Source organism: Lepisma saccharinum, chromosome 20 (assembly GCF_977018435.1).
Source record: "Lepisma saccharinum chromosome 20, izLepSacc3.1, whole genome shotgun sequence".
Classification (NCBI taxonomy): Eukaryota; Metazoa; Arthropoda; class Insecta; order Zygentoma; family Lepismatidae; genus Lepisma; species Lepisma saccharinum.
The window spans coordinates 31,859,517-31,880,937 of NC_139248.1; the positions used below are offsets into that span (position 1 = coordinate 31,859,517).

General features: G+C 37.5%; 1 protein-coding gene across 1 annotated transcript in view; it reads right to left on the bottom strand.

The window, feature by feature from the left end:
- mei-W68 (meiotic W68) overlaps positions 1-16,713 on the bottom strand; it is a 61,960-nt gene extending 45,247 nt beyond the window's left edge. Inside the window, exons 1-4 of the mRNA XM_083142314.1 lie at positions 16,467-16,713; positions 11,521-11,646; positions 10,812-10,949; positions 4,175-4,365 (exon numbers count right to left, since the gene is read on the bottom strand). Coding sequence (XP_082998440.1) covers positions 4,175-4,365; positions 10,812-10,949; positions 11,521-11,646; positions 16,467-16,624 — 613 coding nt within the window. The 5' untranslated portion in view covers positions 16,625-16,713. The remainder of the gene's footprint in view (positions 1-4,174; positions 4,366-10,811; positions 10,950-11,520; positions 11,647-16,466) is intronic.
- Positions 16,714-21,421: the final 4,708 nt, after the last annotated feature.

The following is a 21,421-nucleotide window of genomic DNA, read 5'->3' on the forward strand; positions in this document are numbered from 1 at the left end:
GTCATAGTGTGAAGGCAAAAAAATGGGGAGCAACTATCCCCAAAATCGTCGCCACTGTTCAAGGCTGCCAAATTATTCAGAACGTGAAATCGGAACATTTTTTACCACTCAACTCCTCTGTTTCCATGCATTAACATTGTGTGCCGGAACCATCTCAGTATGTGTGTTTGCCCATTTCTTATCATCAGACATCAAAACATCTATGGCGTCTTCGAGTGTTTTTTACGAAGCTGTTACACACGCACGGGATGGACAATCCACTCGACAACGCGAGACTCAAACTGTGGGCTGAGAACTGGACGCAGAAATTTCTCGAATATTTCTCTCTGATTCGAGCCTGAACACCACTACTGTGTCTTGTCCTCCCATGTTTACAGTTCTTATAAAAGCTGAAACCCACCAAATTATTCATATTGAGGCCTAAGCACTCGCAAGTGTTCACAATTGTCTGTCACAACTTCCGCAGTCTTGTCGTATATTGGCACAAAACAGAGTAAGTCTTCTCGAATACAGTTCGAAACAATTAATTCACAATGAAAACCCTTCCGATCCCAACACATCTAGTGTTTCTTCTCCCAATATGATTAAATGCTTACTCATTTATCTCCAGTGACGTGCCCAAGGGAAGGTTGGTGAGGTCATAACCAAATTTGACCAAGTATTCCTTAAAATAAAGAACTTCAAAGAGAGGAAAAGATGGCAAAATGAGGACTGACCACCAAAAATAGTATGCATAACCCTCCTCTTCTAAAATTCTGGGAAAATTTGGTCCGGGCACAACTAACTCATCACTCAAAACTTTGATTTTCAGTTGATCTGTGCAGCTTATTTCTTTTTTAATTAACCGCTCCAATACCCGTTACTGATTAAATATTCACTTTAGAGAGAGACCTTCGATCTCTTCAGCCCTCGACCCGAACTAGCACTACACTGAGGCTCCGGAAATTCCGCTGTCGTTAATGTCTTCTGGTTTGGACCCGAACTGGAACTAGTAGTAGACTTCGTTACTTTACGGTATTTAGTCCTTTTCATCTTCGAATCACTAGATCTTATAAAGCCACCAATGGACACTGACTGTACACTAATCGACAGTATGAACTGTCATACTTACCTTTGAATACTCATTAACCGATTCTGTTGTACAGATCAACTTGGAAATTGAAGCCGCGTATTTTAACCTCATTATATTCTAGAACGTTCCACAGATAAAACGATTCGTTAATGTTGCCAGTAGTTCGACTCCTTCTCTTATTCAAGAACGTTCCCTCTCGCGCTTTCCAGAGATTAAAAAAATATAATGAATCGTCCTACGTGTGGCGCTACGTTTACAGCTTCCAAATGCTGACAAGTCTTTGCATAGTGTTGCGACAACACCGAAAGCGCAAGAAAAGTTTTAATGCAATATTATCAACAACAGGGTTATAGAACATTCTCCGTGTTGCCTTGGTAAGTATATCTCTCCTTATATATTATCGGCACACTATTTTAGAAAACAAGAACCTAATTTTGCCGGACCCTGTGGCTGAGTGGTTAGCACATCGCGCTGCGACGCCAAGGGTCCCGGGTTCGAATCCCACTCGGCCATGGTTGTGTGTGAATGTCCATTTATCATTTTCATCATTTCATCACTCATTCCCATCTTCCTAAATTAGCTAAGAGGAACAAAACGCGAAGTAAAATAAAATAAATCAAATCAAAAAAAAAAAAAAAAAAAAAAAAAAAAAAATTATGTAGTGTAAACTGAAAAAATTAAGGGGGGCTCCAGCCCCCTGATCCCACCTTGGGTGCGCACTATTAACAATAACAGGGTTCTAGAACATTCTGTGTCTTGGCTCGAAAATTATTTATCTCAAATTATCATCACATTATTTAAGAAGCCATGAACGTAATTTTATGTAGCGTAATTTCCTGAATGGGGTGCTGGAGACCCCTGATTCCCACCTTGGATACGTGCTTGACTCGATAATTATTCCTCTCCTTAAATTATCGACACATTATTTTATTTCCGACCACAAGAAACCAAATACCTCATTTTATCTATTGTAAACAGAAAACTTTTTGGGGGGTTCGAGCCCCCTAAGCTTCCCCTTGGATATGTGCCTGCTACGAGTGTCCCTTCATCAATTTAAACTAATCATCACTCATCCTGTTCGTCGCGATTAGCCAAAAGTGGAAGAAGACGATAAATAACAAAAACAAATTTATCCTCATCGTGGCGATCAACTGGAGAATGTTAAAAGTAGCGTAAAAATATTAAAGGGAAATTCCAGGACATTCAGTAAAAAGACATATCAGAATATGCCCGGACAAGAACTTTCCTTAGAATGAGACATTTAAAATAAATGCAATAGGTTAGCTGGAAAGAAAAGCCGGCAGTGGACTACAGCCTGCAGGGACAAGATATCACGCAAAAAATAAACTATGCATTGTTTTGGAATAAATGTATTCTTCTATCGCGTATTTGATCTCTTGCTGTCAAATCAAATTAACAGCTTTGGTGTATAATATCAAAAGATGCATGAAAACACAGCGTTTCATGGGCCATCTGCTACATTCTACGCATAGCTTTCAACCGCTCGTGTCCGCTTGGTGACGTCACAAGCTCTAGCCAATAACGTGCAAGTCGCGGAGTGGCCCCCCCTGCATCGAATCGGTGAGACCGTTTGTTTACAGAAGGTCTCAGGGATGGTGATTTAGACCTTAGAAGTGTTAGTGTACACCACAACGTCGAACATCAGACATATGTGAGAACGACACCCCCTCCCCACCATCCCCCCTGCATGCTGCTGCTTCTGGCCGATGTATTCTGAATGTTGCCTTGTTCCTTTAAGAGTACGCAGTGCATGGAGAAGTCAGAAAATCAGAAATTCTTACATCTTCACCGCACATAATCCCACTTCTGGCTTCAACTTCCGGGACTTTGCAAACACGGAACGACACAGTGACAACTAAACCAGTGCCTCCAAGTAAAATTGTGCAACCCTTTGATGATGCAACTCAATCAACGACCTCACAAGAAAGCTTCTTCTGCCCTGGGTGTGTTAGCAGTGTGTGGAACCCATAACTGAAGACTTGGTTCAGTACGTAGGTTGAGTTCAATGGTGGCACGAAGCATGCTCCTTTAATGAGTGTATGATATATTTAAATGTGACACCTGTTAATGAGTACTCTTGAAGGACCTTGTGAGCACTATTAAAGGAATTGTCCTCTAAGAGTGCGTAATGAAATTTTTCATAGATCTTAAAAAATAATACAAATTTATTATTAGCTGGACCATTGTTCATATGTATTCATAAGTCAATGTATCAATATGTGTTTTAGTGCAAACTGTTTGATGTTATAATTATTTATTTAGCTTCTGTGAAGTTGTAAATTTAAGTGCGCACTCTTAGAGGATTTCCCCCTCCTATGCTCAACACTCCGCTACGGAGGTCAAGTTGTTAAACTAAAATAATATGGTAAAGAAAATATGTGAAAAACCTCTCATTTCTGTCTTATTTACATAGGTTTATATACCGTGTCACGTTCACTCTGTCTTGGGAATATGTGAAGCAAGGTCGTGCATAACGGTAGAAAAGGGGAGAAAGCGAGTGGGTGGAGCAAGGCAGTGCTTGCTGCTATAAACGGATTGTAGCTGCAATCACCTTGCCCTCTCCAGCAATCCGTCACGCGTTTATTGGTCGAGTCCTCTCGAGTCCTACTTGCGCAGAAGACTTGTTGTCGTTCGCCTGCTCCAAAGATTCCTGGGACAGAGTATAGAATTAGACGAGACTGTGCTGCTATTCATACTACTTGTATGTTTCAACATTTTTGGCCTTTCCAATAAATTAGGAAACATATATTTTATTTGGCATCGGATAGAATGCTTGGGTGAGATCTTTACGTATCTGATGAAAATCAGCCGAAATAGATAAACTTGATAAGGCATATTTTGACATATTTTAGATTTCGCGTTTTTACAACATATTCTTCAATTGTCTCGTAATAAGACATATTTTTGGCTTCGCTGGTAATATTTGTGCGTTTTTCTGACATTTTAAATTTTTTATGACATATTTTTCATTTTTTATGACAAAATTACATACATATTTTGCAGTTTTATAGGCCATAAAGTCCCTGGATAATGCATATGTGGCTTAAGAATACAAATACTAGCCCTACATAAACATACTACCTCCAGGAGACATGCAGTCTACGATGTCCGCATCAGTGATGAAGGTGATGGGTCCTGCTACGAGGCCTTTGGATGTGGCCATCACACCAAGTTCCCACGGCCCTGCATCCAGCATGCAGCAAATTTCCTTCAACGCATTGTCAACCAACGGCTGCCCGCCAATCAGAGATACTGTCTGGTAGTATAACTCCCTGTAAGAAACATATGGTTACAACGTACCTACGCAGGATACACAATATGAACTTATCAGGCAGATACATTTTTATCAGTGAGTAACGTAATACAATTTGTCCTAATCGGATTAAGGTAATAATAATAATAATACATGTATACGAAGTGAAGCAATCTAGTTTTGGGAAATATGCCGCAGAATGTGGGACTCGCAGATTTTCAACTAATTATATATAATAGCTTGCTGGGCTTCAAACTTTGCTTATCACTGCACGCTATGACGCCAGAGGTCTCGGTTCGAATCCAGGCATTGGTATGAGTGTGCTGTGTGAGTGTTCCTTCATCAATTTTATCACTAAACCTCGGATTCTTAGGTTCTAAAAAGTGTGCTTTTAGGCTCCTAAAATAGGCTCTAAAAATACTAAAATAGGTCCTAAAAATCTTAAGTTAGGCTCGTAAAATCCTGAAATAGGTTAAAAAAACAACTTAAAATAGTTCAAAATTCCTGAAAAATACCGATTAGATATAGTCACCGGCAATGAAAATGGGACACCTATATATCCTAAAACACACACTATCTTGCATAACGTTATGTGTGTTGCCTAACCCTACGGCGATGGCAGAACTTACCATTGGAAATTTGCTATTAACATCCACTCTTCGCCGTAAAATTAGGCAAAACAATCGTTTTTAATATTATCCACAGTCAAACTCCGCAATTTTGTCTGTGAGGATCATCTTATAAGCTGAAAATATTCTTTTGAATATGTTAGTTTGCAAGGCGTGAATGCCACGTAGCACCGAAGTGACCCGAAAGTGAGCAAGACCTCACAGATCAGACCACTTTGGATTGCGTTGTTGCGTTTTTTCTTAACGAAACGCTTGCATAACTTATTATTTGTTACATACCTGTAAAGGTAAAATAGGTTGAAAACCTAAAATCCGATATATATATATATATATATATATATATATATATATATATATATATATATATTCATCATTAGTGATGATATGATGAAATTGATGAAGGAACACTCACACAGAAAACCCATTCTCAGGACGCGATCTGAACCCAGGATCCCTTTTATAGTAGCGCGCTGTGCTAACCACTCCAATCGGCGAGTATGTTTGAATGGGCAATATCAGTAAGAAAAAACGAGATGTGGTAGGTTGAATCAGCGTAGTTGTGCCAGGAATAAGAGTATGATATGAAAAATGGAATAAAAGTATAAGTGAGATAATGTGGATAAATATTACACAACATTAACAATGTTTTATAAATTCCTTACTTAAGATCTGTAATTTTAACACTTTCTTAAAGTAATTTAAGCGCACAGATTGCGGTTACTTGTTTACAATTAGCGCAGCTCGGTAACTGATGATAAACGTTTTCCTGTCCTTGGAAACTATGTTATACATAATACGTAGTAGTCAATTTTCATTTAGCATTTTTTTTATCGGTTTTCCAGTTTTTGGCACAACTTTCTTACATTTTCAGTTTTTGTGACTTTTATTGCGTTTTTAATTGTATTACTTTTTTTTCTGTATTTTGATCAATGGTGCAACGGAAAAACAATATTTTACCTCTTTTTAGAGAGAAAACAGACATCTTCTATGCTGGTCGCAGGTAACAACAGAAGCAGGAAGGTTCGAGCTTCTTGCCAACTTTATACACAGATAGGCTAAGCGGAACTGGAGCTACAGTTTATAGTGGGATCCGAACAGTTATGTTCCTCCACTTGGTATCGAACTCGGGACCTCTTGATAAGACGTTACCACTTTTCCTTCCTTTTATTTTCTATATTAACGACGCATTGTAATATTTTCGCGTCTCGCCTTCACTCGGAGCACAGGGCTTACCTCTTCCGCGCTAGCACGCGAACTGACTTCTAAGACATCGTGGAGACCTCGAAAGCAGAAATGAAGACCTAACCTTGCAGGAAGATGTAAATAACCGCCATATGCAGATTGGTCTGATTTTTTACTCACAAGGGAGGTTACCTAAGTGTCCCCCTCCGATTTCCATGAAACTTGGCAGGTGTATAGAGGGGCCAAAAGCAAGAAATATGCGTTTTTTGTTTCGGCTAAAAACTGTTTTAGGGGGCAAAACCCCCTCAAATGTCAAGATGAGGACAAATGGAAGTGAGGATCTGACCCCTGTATGCCCCTCCAATTTCCATGAAACTTGGCAGGTGTGTAAAGGGGCGAAAAGGAAGAAATACGTGTTTTTTTGTTTCGGCTAAAAAAATGTTTTAGTGGGCAACCCGCCTCAAATGTCAAGACGAGGACAAATTGACGTGGGGATCTGACCCCTGTGTCCCCCTCCGATTTCCATGAAATTTGGCAGGTGTATAGAGGAGCCCTATACCCCTTGTTTCTTCCTATGCCATATTTACCTGGTTTCGGGGTTAAAACACGTACTTCTTCCTTTGGGCCCCTCTATACACCTGCCAAGTTTCATGGAAATCGGAGGGGGACACTTAGATAACCTCCCTTGTCAGTTACACTAGTTTGTGCACAGTTATGCGAGTACTAATTTTACAAGTCACCACACTGTGGATCAGGTCAGAGTGATTCTAATCGAACTTTATACTTTAAACTACAAGCCGGCCCCCGTGGCGGAGTGGTTATCATATCACAACGCGCTACGACGGCAGGGGTCTCGGGTTCGAATCCCGGTCTGGGCATGGATGTTTGTGAGCGTCCATTCATCAATTTCATCAAATCATCACTCATCCCCACCTTCGCAAATTAGCCAAAAGTGGCAGAAAAAGCGAAGTAGAATAAAGCAAATCAATCAATCAATTTAAACTACAGGCCCAGTCCCGATAAGCTTATCTCAGCATGTTACAATTGAAGAAACTTCGTCTGTACGTGTCTGTATGCATCATTATTCAAAACTCTCTCTTACATTTCATTAACCCTTTCACACACGAATAATGAAAAATTGTTCAAAAAAATTTTTTCCTTGCTTTGTCTGTTCTATATAGGTACAAATAGAAGAAATATTTTAAAATTTCATTTCATTTCAGTATCCATATGTGAAAAATGAAAAGGTCTCATATGAGGCTTACATGAAATAAGTAAATCAAAATGTGGGTTTAAATTAGTTTTATTTAGTTTTGTTTCTCACATAATTTTTTCAATAATTCTGGACATTTTCCTTGTTTTTAGTACACATTACACAATTGTTACAGTTGTATTGAAAATTTACTCACATTATAGTTGTAATATCACAAAATGTTTACACAAATAATATATTTGTATGTTTTGAAACAAAAAATGTAAGAAATATTTCTATCTTCACAACCACTCTTTAAAGTTTTTATGCAACATTTATTATAATATTAATTAAAATTTAAGGGATTCTCAATATTGTTAATACATCGTAATTAAATTTGTATGTCGGGAATATAACAAATTTCAGTGCCTACTTATGATAGCTTAATTTCCACTTGGAGTTGAAATCACAAATTACATTTTATCTTGTGTGGAAAGCATGAAAACATTCAGGACAAAGTGGTTCCTTACATCGCATACACAAATACCTTGTTTTTCTTTTACAACCATGTAAGTGGCATTTTGCAGCATATTTTCCATTAGTTTTACATGGAAAATGTGGCCCTTCATCTTTCCGTAGTTCATTTGATGCCTTCACTTTCACCCTTCTCTTAACTGCAGGCTGTATTTCTCCTGAAGGGCGGCCTCTTTTTTGTTTCCCAACTCCACTGAATATCAAAGAACAAGCAACCGAACTCTTGAATTCGAGCAAGTCTATCTTCTTGTTCTCAGGATGCATTTTCCATAGAATCCATGCATTCACAATTGCAACATTTAGTAGGTGGTGGAACAGACGTAGGTACCATCTCTTATGCCTGAGAGTGTGTGGATAAAGTCCCACAAGAGAATCCATTTTGTCCACACCTCCCATATACATATTGTACAGTTGGATTGCATGTGGACGTGGAATGGATACCTTTTGATTCTCTTTCTTACTCCATCTTTTAGCTTCACCAATAGGTTCAATACCTGCATATGAAGAGGCAACATGAACAGCTGAGTTGTCATACCATCTAATTACTGTTATGTTTTCTTGAGATGTACAAACTGAATAGGAACCCAGTCCAGATTTTTGTAAATCAGAAATTTGTTTCAACTTGGACTGTGCCCCAAGAAACCTATTTGTTCGTATTGTGCCAATGCTATAAATATTCATGTCCAAAAGTTTTATGAATAAAGGAATTGACGTAAATAAATTGTCCATAAACAACTTGTGATTTTTTCCCTGTATGTTTTTAGAAAGTCTGAGGACTACATCACCAACAGCTCCAAATTCTTTTGAAACTTCAGAGCGATTACCTTTTGCTCCTTCATAAACCTCAAAATCGTACACATAGCCACTTACACCTGTTAGTACCAAATTTTGAAGCCCCAAGGATGAGGTTTTCCTCTTATGTACTGTTTCAGTAAGGAGCGCCCTTTGAACGGCACCATCATTTCATCAATGGCTAAGTGTTCTTCTGCTAGACAGGATGATTTAAATACACTGGCGAAATGTTTCAGTATTGGCCTAATTTTATACAATTTATCTGATGGACATGTCGTTGAATTGTCAACGAAGTGAAGATATCTGCGAATTTCACGAAACCTGTTCAAAGTCATGTGGTCAGCAATTAGTGGAAGTCTCATACCATATTCAGTGCTCCAGTACTGATTAAGTCTACTATAATGCAAGTATGTTGTAGCAAAATTTATGCCTAGAAACACTTTTAGCTCCGGTACGGTTAGTCCAAAATTTTCTTTACCACATTGTATTGCATACAAATTGGATTGAAACACAATGTCTGACATCAAGTCATCTGGGAAAAAGTGAGTAAAGAAATCAACAGGCATATTCCCAGAGAGGGTAGATTGATGATTCCCAGAAAACTGAGGAGGGTTCACTGCATGGGAGTTATCCTTTCCTTGAAACCAAATTACACTTCTCTTCTTACCTGTCTTTTTTGAAGGAAGTTCTGATGAAGGATGATCACCTGTAGTAGAAGTGGACTGAACCTCGTCCGTATCTGAAGACATATCTTGAACTGGATCCATATTTTCTTTGTGCTCTGCATCTGGAACCCACAATTCATCTTCTGACCCTGACAAATCACATTCAGAATCGGAAGGTAGAGTTAGGAGGTAATCTTCCACTTCATAAGCAGCAAGTATCGAACTTGGAATTACCTGCATGTATATAAAACAATATATATAGGCTCATTACATTGAAGTAAGAAAAAATATACATATATGACATAACTTAATCAGGAATTCCCGATAATAGTTTCTTCATTGTATGGAAAAATATGGAAAGAAATGCGATCATAAATATGCATTCTGTTATTAGACTGCCTACAGCTGATGTGGAAATAGAATTCTTTTCAGTGAAAATCCATTCAGTTATGAGATAAGCATTATCTATATTCTGCCAGTGAGGAAATGTAATAAAAGTTCAGTGTAATGAACTACTGAGGAGTACAGAATTTATAAATACTTGTGATACTACGGAAATAATGAGTCTTGTTATTTAAAAGTTTATGAAATTATTTCACTCATTTTTCCAATTGAGTCTTTTCCTTCTCTCTCTGGTCTACATGGTTTGCCTGATGCAGGTGCACTGCTTGTGCTAGGAGCTGAGTTATCCATGGACTTTTCAACGTGGTAATGATCTAGAATATAAAAGGAATACGTAAACATCTAAAATAATTACAGAGAATGAATATCCAACTGAAATACCATTTGAAACATAATTTGAATGTGTTGATGAGAGATGAAATACAAGTAATTCACTACAACATAGCAATGGTACATTAGTTTGGAGAGATGTTTTACTCTATTGAATAGAATAGACCTCATCTGGGGTCTTTGAAAGATTGCTTCACTTTTGCGTTTGTTTCCCCTAATGCAGATAAGCCTCACACGAGAACTGTCATTGAAACTGATATTTTACAATTATTTTGAGACATTTGGTGAAAAAAAATTCTGTGCTATAAATTTAGAGTATAATAAATATAAATATCATAAAACTTACCTAAATTTTTAAATTTCTTCTTCACAAAAAAATATGTATCTTTCCATACTAGCAGGAATGGCCACTTTCCCTCCAAATACTGCTTCCAATTCACCACCAACCGTCGTATACACCAACGACATCTGCCGGGATTTTTTTGAATGAACTAGAAGACTCATTTGAGTCTCCTCTACAATATGGAAGTCAAACCGACTCGATTGAACAATGCGTTTAGTAGTTACACACTCCGGAAAAAGAAGTGATTGGAGCCTCATATGAGGTCACTGTGTGCGAGAGGGTTAAATGCAATTCTTCACTATACTTAAGTAATATTTTTATGATGCTTGGACTCCTGACAGTAAAACGTCTCTAATTCCATATCAATGCATACGGGCGTGGGCACACATTGCCTACCTTTTAGTGCAGCTTGATCTGGAAGTCAACATTTGATGTATCTTGGACATCAAGTGAACGATGAGCGCAAACTTAGGGCGGCTGCGTGCATTTGAGTATTTCACACTGACGTAACTCGCTTCGTGTTTCAGCTTCAGTCTGCAAAATATAAATATTTTTTACAATATAGTCAAACGATACGCTGTATAAAACACACCTTACTACAAACTTCGTTCGATACCTGGTGGAGGCACATAGTGGTTCGGATCTCACTTTAAACTGTAGGTCCAGTCCCGATTAGCCTTACTGTGCATAAAATGGACTTAAAACACCAAATCAACCAACCAACTTATTACTAACTTCCCTGACCCTGTACATGTGTCAGTGTACTACTTTGCTTCGAGTGCATACCGCTTGTTTTGCCTGTTCGGGCGTTATTCGCTCGAGTGAAGCAGCTCTCGATTCCGTACGCTATCTAGCGTCTCCGGTGCGAACTATTAGGCGCTCTAGCGAAAAGCTCTTTCTACAGCACTCTAGTGAGTAATATGAAAACAATTATGTAGAAGTGGTACCAATCAACAGTGTACTCTAAATGCGAAGAGTAAGTGCTTAAAAATCTTCACAAACTAGCTGATTCTACACTATCATTAATTAGAAAGTGAAATATAATACTTAACATGGTCACTAAACCGTACAAAGAAAGAGTTAAGGTATGGATGAGAACTAGTACCTGTCAGAGTAGGCCACGTTCGTCCACTTCTTTTGGTTTCTGACTTGTAAAACAGGTGGACATCCCTTAGCTACAGACTCCACCACCCCTAGCACTATCTTCTCAATCGCTTCGATCAGGGCATATCTGTTGAGAGTGAGAAGTAAAACAGATGTTATTAAACTACAGGATTTGCTCTTAAACACATTGGTGTTATTATGAGAGTAATTAAAGGCTTAAATGAGGACAATACAAAAGAGGGGTCGGGGGAGACGGGAAGAATTTGATATGTGGTTTTAGCAGAGATTGAAAGGATTAAATGGATCATTAAGATGTGTAACGAATATGTGGGCTACTTGAAATAATTGAAGGGAAAATGAAAAAGACTGATTTTAAATACAATACAATAAGAAAGACCTGAACAGGGCATGTGTAGAGAGAGGAGAAAGGAATACTGAGAACAGCAGAGAGGGTGTCGGGAAAAATGCGCCCGGGAAAAGTGCGCTCTCGCAATGAAAGTGGGAAAAATGCGCCCTCCCAAGAGTAACCACAATGAAAAGTGGGAAAAATGCGCCCAGCACACACGACCTTCACCAATATGATAATAGGTTGATTATAACAACCTTTACCCAGCTTCCCCTCACACTTAACACAGGCTTGGGACTGTTAGGAAAGAGAAAAGAGCTACAAAAAACGAGGATTCTCTGCTCGTCTCCTTCATCTACCTATGCCAGAGATGGGTTGGTAATGACTACTGATTCATTGGAAAGCTTACCAGGTGTGCGATTGAAGCAAACAAATGAACAGAGTTAGATAACCGGGAATTCCAACCCTTCAATGTGCAACGTGCCACCACTCGTAACTCCAGGGTATGGAGATCCGAATTGGCAACACACCGCTCCTTGCTCCGGCTGGTCAGTTGGGAGCACCAGTTCTCACCCAGGGATCGGCATTAAGACGATCCACCCTTCCTCCAGGAAGGAAACCACCGAATTGCGACACGTGATAGTAAATACAATTCAAAATACTTTATAATTAAAATGTCCAAAATCTTTAATCACAAATCGCGCCCGTACATACTGATTCGCACAAGTTAAAAGTTATAATTTGTTGGATCATGCACGCTCGCAGGCAATGATAAGCAATTTATTTAACACGAGAGTCCGCGCACCGCCTTCACAGTTAATAGCAAGACCTCAACTGCTACCTCAAGCGCGAGGAGCAGCATAACAGATTGTTCTAACTTACAATACAAACTCATAACATAAAATAACACAAGAAAAACTGATAATTTATATAACACATCAATAGAGCCCGGAAGTTCAGGCATTTATTTTCGTTAAAATAGGCAGGCAAAAAGGCATTTATAATGTGGAAAATAGGCACTAAAAATGAAAAAAAGGCAAAATAAACCGAAAAAAAGGCACATTTGGAAGTCGCTTACTTTTATCTATAATTTCTGGCAAAATGTTAAAATCTACATTGGGAAGACTATTTCAATTTTCACCAAATTCACGCACGTAACCATGTAACTTACCACTTAATGGCACACTAAATTTCGGCATGATGACAACTACACGACCCTTTCCCTCCAAAGTGCAGAACTATACTAGAGATAGAGAACTTGATTTTGGAATCCATGCAAAGGCCCTTGGGCATTAGTGCTGTTTCTTGTCAATAACGTCCTGAAGCGGACGCTGGACGTGATGACGTAATTGTGCAGATGTTCTGCAACAGGTTTTCAGCAGTCAATCATGCACAAGGAAATGTTAACCGAAAGGCAATATTCTTTTTTCCTCACACTTTTCTCTTTCAGCAATGTTGAAACATGCGTGAGTTCAATATTACTTAAATAAGGCGAAAATTATTCACATAATAAAAGGAAGAAAAATAAATGTCAACAACGTTTTTTGGGAGAAAAATAATTTATATACACACTTTTTTTAAAAAAAAATGGTCCAATTTCATTGAAAAAGGCAAAAGAAAGGCATTATAATTAAAAATAGGCAGTGGGGTCCCAAATAGGCAAAATAGGCAAAATGAAAAGGCTTATAAAACATTCGAAACAACATAAAAATCGTATATCCGGAAAAATTTTATCAATATATGCAGTAGATAAAAAGAGGCATTTTGCCAAACTTCCGGGCTCTACACATCAATGTTAATTAGCGATAGTAAGCTAAAGTTCAGGTTGGCAACTATTTAAAATACCAACGTGGAAGTTTTTACATCGCCAAGAACACGAAGCGTGGTTCCCCCACTCCTAACATAAACAGCCACTAGGAACACGATTTTTTATTGAAAACGAGGGAGAAACACTTTGCTATAATATTACAATATTAAACTATATAGAAATAACTAAACTGATTGTATCAAATAAATCATATTTGCCCTTGCACATAAAAAAGTGATGAAATAGAGATTTAGTTTATAACGAAGACAAATTACTTAAATCTTGTACAATGCTGAACAAAAATCGATATTAAGAAGAAATGTATTTAACTTGTGCTTAAATAACAAAATTTGCGTGAAAGATAGAAATAATCCTAGCCATTTTGGATTTGAAAAACAATGAAAACGTTGCATATATTATTTGGGATAATTATTAGTCTATAAATTCTGAATAAATATTGCAAAAATACGCGAATAATATAAGATAAAACGTAAATATATACATGAATTATGAAAACAATTAAGTATAAATAATTTAATCGAAGTTCTTAACTTGAAAGTATACGAATAAGATAAATGCCAATATACATCTGCCTAACATGGCGGTCGTTAGAAATGGATTAGTTGGTGAAGGTCATGTGTGCTGGGCGCATTTTTCCCACTTTCTAATGTAGTTACTCTTGGCAGGGCGCATTTTTCCCACTTTTATTGCGAGAGCGCATTTTTCCCGGGCGCATTTTTCCCTGATTCGCAGAGAGTGGTATGTTGAAGGAAAAGTTATAGGAAAAAGTAAAGAATACTTACGGATGATTTATTGGGAAGAATCAGGGACGAATAAGGGCCGAGCCACTGACCGTGGCGTCAAAAACTTATTTCTGTTTATATAAACCTGGATATTTGTTTTCAAAAGAGTTGGATTTATGTTGACAAAAATTAATCGAAGTTACTGCTGAGCGACATAATAATTTGCAAAATCATGTAGCAATTTAAGCTGAGAGATTACTGTTGTTATTGATTTGATACCCATGCCCAGGTAGGGATTCGAACCCGTGACCCCAATGTCCCAGGGCGCTGTGCTAACCACTCCACCGTAACATTAATATCATTATGTAGGTATTAAATTACTACGTAATACAATAAAAATGTTCTTTAACAGTAACGCTTAAGGTATTTTTAAAAAAAGAAGTTACAAATCAGAGAGGAGGTGGCAAAAAAAAAAAAAAAACCTCGTCCGGGTGGTGAAAACTATCTCTTAAGCTGAATCTGGGAAGAAAGAGGATGAACTATGAAGTCTTGAAGTTGTGAATTGAAGTTACAGACCGTAGAACCTAATTGCAAGCAGAATATCTTATGATAATTATGATGACATGTAATGACATCGAATATAACAGTTATTTTACAGAATATGATTAAGATCTATTTCTGCTTACTTCTACATGTTTACTAAAAATAAATTTATTCACATAGTATAATTAAGCTACAAAATTGTGTTTTTCACGTTTTCAAGGCGTCCGTAGGGTTGCTGATCACATCACCTCTACTGTGTCTCTGGAGTCCTGCCTCAACATGTGAATTTATGGAATGGTACATTACACAGGGAGTGTCTTACTCATTTTTTCACCTTTACAAGTATTCATTGTGATTTTTCTATTAAGGAGACTGTTATCAAACACAAAAGTTTTGTGAGAATATAACTTTTTATTTCAAAAATATATTCTTCTTAAAATCAAAATATTTTCAATATAATTGCAGATCGGCAAACTTATTCGGTTATTTGAACAAGTGTTCTCGGGGTACCAGCCAGGTTAAGTCGATGTTTCTCGGTTATTTCCATTCTACTACAGTTCAATGTGTTAGATCTGCAGAACATACATTATTACTTTCATATAACTACTAGTAATTACTTAAGTTTAATAAATAAAGAAACATATTTAAAGTTGAACTGAACAAAATTATTCTAATATTGTATTCTGCATAATATATATATATATATATATATATATATATATATATATATATATATATATATATATGTATGTATGTATGTATATGTATATGTATAAGCATCTTACTTCCATCCCCCTTCTATTATAATAGCATTATGGTAATGTCAACAATTAATTTATCGAAGTCGGAAATCAATTTCTAAATATAATGTAATATCAATTACATTTAGTTGTGAATACATAGCAAATGTTAGATGGTGTTTAGTAAATCCTTTGTTAAGAAGTTAGGTTTAGTTAATATAAATAAATAGGTTATTTAGGAAATTGTAAATAATGCATGTGTAACTATATTTTCAATAACTAAATATACTGTAGTTATACTCAGCAAAAAACGACTTCTCTCGGGAAAATAATATAAGAAATCTACAGTATATTCAATACAGTTAAAAGTACAAGAGATATGTTAACTTTCCATAACCTCCAAAACTATTTATAGCAATTCTAAAAATAACAAACATCTCTGTGTTTACAATATTTGTCAGTCATTGCTAAGTTGTAAGAAAGGAAGTTTTCATGGATTAATGCGTAAAATCGAGGTACACTTTCGAATAACTTATCAATTTCTAACTGTTCTTACTCCGAGTTTTGCCCTTGCACATATTTGTTTTGAATGCAACTGGTTAGGAACTTGACATTCTCCCATTCCTACCAAGCAACTAACGTCACTATTATGTTACACTCTCGTTTCGAATTTTCTTTCTTCGAGAAATATTACTGCAAAGCACTTATTTGTTAAAAATCGTCAGTACATCGTGTCATTAAAAATGATATATTGAAACAAATACTTGCCTTCTTGCCTCTTGGCTCTCAACTGTGTTATCGTCCAAGTGTAATCGCTTGAAGAACACTTCCTGAAGTATTTTCCTCTTTAAACATTTCACAGCTTCTGCCAGTTTTTCTTCCTTTGTGACGCAGTTCTGACTGCATTCAGGTTCTACTACATTCATGGTTCGAAATCCAAACTATATTGAAAGATCTGCAAAGTTTGTTGAACTATTGTCAGTATTTATCAGTTCCCACAATCATGCATTTACAATGCAATTCTCTGCCCCATAGACATACTACTACAAGATGTTACAGCTGCGGGTTAAATATGGTTGACAGTATGGCGGCATTGGAAGGTCGCTTCCTCGTGACCACCGACGGCAGCACCGTCGGGGAAAAAACAGAAGACGAACGCTATGCGCAAGAACTCGAAGATTGCTCGAAACGACAAAACACTATCTTGTCCCGTACCATTCGCTTTCCGAATGGTTTGTAACTGCGTTCAGGCGATTTGCGCGTATAATAAATTATACGTGCAAATTGACTAAACGTAGTTAGAAGTGGCGGAAATTAATTATATGCAGTGCTTTCGTTTAATTACAAACTTTTCGCATTAAAATTGATTTCTATCACAAAAACAAAAGTATACGAAAATTATATGGAAAACGTTCTATTACCAAAACTCTGCCCCTATAGAAGATTGGACAGCTACAAGCCACATTCTATTTTGATTGACTCTAGCGCCGCCACCAGGTCCCAATCGAACTACTTGAAGTTATCTCGTAACGTTGTTAAATTGCAAGGTTATTAGAAGTATTGCATGAAAATGTAAACACGCAGAAGCATGTTCTAGATGTCTTTCATTTATTTTCTTCGTTATTATTAATGTAAATATAAGTATATTGTTTCGCAGAAAGAGTATCAAAATATTATATATTTCATCCTTTCGTGAAAAGGAGAAATATTCTCAGCAGTGTTCTGTTGTAATATTTAATACGTTTCTGCGGAAAAAAAAAGTGTAGTGTGATTTCAAGATGTTCACTAGGTGGAACTAAAAGAAGTTATCAATTATAATTTTAATTTCGTACAGCACAGGAACTTTATTAAATATGTAATTATCTCACAAATTTACAATATTGCAAGATAGATAATATTTAAAGCTTGTACTACTAATTTGAAGTTATTTTAGTTCACTATTCAGTGTTTGTTTGCACTTGCACATATGTTATTCCAAATTGGCGTTGTAAAGGAGACATTTACAAGAAAAAAACTTTGAATGACAGAATTTGTACGGGTTGATCAAGTTACTTACTGCTTATATTGGGTGAGGGAGAGGAAATATTATTATTAAAATAAATACCTTTCTCTTTAGTCACTTACATCACAATATTTAGATTGCAAATCTCTCCTTTTTTATCTATAGAATGATAAGAATTCTTGTCTCGTGAACTTACTACACTGTGCTGTAGATCGGGCCCGTGCCTAGGTTTTTTTTGGGGGGGGGCAGACCCATAGGCTAATTTTCATAAATTCTATCTCATATTATACAATATATATATATATATATATATATATATATATATATATATATATATATATATATATATATATGTGTGTGTGTGTGTGGGAGGGGGGTGCGTGCGTGTGTGTGTGTGTGTGTGTGTGTATGTGGGATGGGTGTATGGGAGAGGGTGGTTAGAGAAATTTGCTAATTTGCTACGAAATATTGAAGAACAGCATTTTCTAACCTATATGTATACAACCACGTGACAAATATTTGCAGTTGACCCTCACATTTGTTTTTGTCAGAGAGTGAAAAGAAAAATTGTATGATACGGGTAGACTACATGTATGCATAATGCAAACAATTCAAATAGCCTACGAAAAGCAACATATATGTGTGGGGTTGATAGAGGAGGGTTCACACCCACTTTGCAAAGTCCCTGACTTTTCCAGGTATTTTACATAACTGGAAATGATTTAACATGCTAAAAAAGTAAGAGTTAATCAAATTAATTACGTTTGTTGAACATTTTTGAAAATAAATGAAAGAACCTTTTTATAAGCAATATTACCCAAAAAGGAAGATTGTTGGGAAGATAAAACGAAACGTGTTTCCGGTTACAAATTCTGCCAAGCAAAAATCATTTAATTCCCCTGACCTTTCCAGGTTTTGAAAGCTTTTTTAAAAAATCATTTATTTCCAATGACAGTCCTAGCCTTGTTTTCCTGTCTCCTCCAGTTGTCAAGGACTTTGGAGTCAGTCCAAACCCTGTAAATAAATTATCTGAAGGGAACGGCTAAGTAACTTCACCCTGGCAGTGTGTCTGCTGGCGTAATATTGTTTCTATGGTGTATTTTCGCTTTTAGAATCTAATTCGACAGTACAAATAGTAAATGCCAGTGGCAACCAAGAAGCTATTAAATGGGGTTGGACACATGTGAGATAGAAAATGCCATTTTCAACTGTTCGTAGAATCGAATTATTTGGCCTTGATGTCCTCTGCACACTGTGGAAGTTGTCTGTTTTCAAGAGAATTACAAGAAGATAAGAAGAAAAGTTGCAGTGAAACAAATTCCGATCGACAGAATTTCGTAAATAATAATGTACTTAATTTCTTGAGTGTTTTGGACAAATAACAATATATGTTAAAAGTACTTCAGACAATTTTTGCCCCCAAAATCTAGCAACGATTCTGGTGTGAAGTGGATTCTCCTAATTACGTAATATTAATTAACCCTAAGCCATTGAGTGGCAGAATGGACATCAGTTACAGAAAAGCCCTGATGTCGGAGAAAGAAAACAAAGTTTGTTTATTTATCTTTCTGCTCTGTGGTGGCGGAAAGGGATCACAGACCTTGCGGTGCGGGTGGAGAGCCGGACATTCACAAACAACCAAGCCCGAGCGGGATTAGAACCCGGGGCCCTTGGCGTCGCAGCGCCCACTAATTACGAGCTTAAAGTGGTGAGTGGTAGTTAACTACGTACTTATTTCTAGGTTTTACACCTAACAAAATACACTTCAGCTTTCAAATCCACAGATAATTACACGCGCACGAAAGTTTGTAGTTGAAGCCTAGCAGCAAGCAATGCAATGTTCTCCTGTCAGTTGAAGTAGACACGGCCATCTTACGCAGACCATAAGCTCCGCCCACTGGCTTCAAGACCAAGATGTTGGGTGATACAGGCACTGCAGGGCCCTGGCTCAAGCAATAGATTGCCATGCACAAAATAAAAACAAATTTGACTTGGCCCTGCGAGCGATTGAATTGAATTGTTGTTTTAAGTCCAGTTTATGCACAGAAAGGCTAATCGGGACTGGACCTACAGTTTAAGGTGGAATCCGAACCACTGTGCCTCCACCGGGTATCGAACCCGGGACCTCTTGATTACAAGGCAACAACGCTACCACTGCGCTGCCGGGGAGGCCCCAGTGCATTTACATGAACAATTATGCATCATATTTCTCTCTGTCTCGACACGGACCAAAGGTGTGGCCTCTACGATGGCGTCTTGCAATCAAGGATCCCGAGTTCGACACCCGGTGAGGGCATATTTCACAGTGGTTCGAATCTTACTCTCAACTGTGGGTCCAGTCGCGATTACTCTGCCTGGGGTCTCGGACAGTAAGCCTTGGTCTTGTGTATGTCTCGTTTTGACAAGTCTCGAAGTATCTCGGTTCGTTGTCGTCTCGAATTATCTGTTTCATATTGATACAGTCCTAAACACGCTGTTTGTGTTTATTTGTCACTTTCTTATTTTGCATCACTTTTTTGTCACTTTTTGTCTAATTCTGATGACGATGGTGATGAGATGAAATTGTTGAAAGGACAATCGCAAAGAATAGACTGACCACAAACCGGAAACCTCTTTGGCTAGAAAGCGAATCTAACACTTAAGATGGTTAAGTTACACACACACACACACACACACACACACACACACACATATACATATATATATATATATATGTTCGTCCGGAAGGGGGAGCAAGTGGAGCACGTCCCCCCCCCGAAAAATGAATGTCAACTTATAGGTAAGTACATAATTATTTCACGTAATTTCATTTTAGTGACGGTAATTTTATGTAAATTATTGTGAATGCGTTGCAGGTACATAATAAATTCAAATGAAGGAGTGATGTTTGAGGGGTCATATACGTATATACACCGTAAACAGTATACATGTTATACGCATTGCACATACAGGGTGATTTAAAAGTCCATCAACATAGGGTAACTTCTTGTTAGTGCAGATAGAGAAAAATAAAAAGTGGGGAGCGTTGTTGGAAATATGTTGTTTTCAATCTAATGTTCTTGAATTTTCAACATAGAGTGCACAATGGTACGAAACTCAATCACAATGTAATATGCCTCGTTACCACTTACTTTGTCCTTAAAGGACATTATCGCAAAACTGTACTGTGCTAGGTAAATTAAAAATTTATGACGATAATGAGAGGCAAAGTAAAAAGTATGAGTATGTGACACGTTTAGGCGATTGGGCTCCAAAACTGGGAGAACAAGGTGTCAAAACTGTGGGGCAAGGTGTCAAAACTTGGGAGAGGGGGCAAGGACAGTTTACTTACCCTTGGTAGATAAGGTTTAGCATAGTGGCAGCGCCGCCACTCCCTAGAAAATGCAAAGCACAAATGAAAATATGGCTAAAGAGACAGTTAGGTCACTTACATCCGTCGGCGTCTAAATGCCGAATGAAAGCGTGGGTGGACGAAATGAAATACATAATCTACATAACATAAACCGAGGTTTAAAAACCTTCAACATGCGTACAGCATGGTGTCCAAGCATTTTCTTCTCTATCTGGAGAAACCCTAATGGTTGACTCTGGTCACGTGTCTGACGTCAGCATCTGGAGGTGATAACCGCCATGAAGTTTTGAGAAGCAATGTTGGAGATTAAGTTTTTGATATCGACATTGTATAATGTCCATTTGTGCATATCTGGTTGATTAGTTTTGG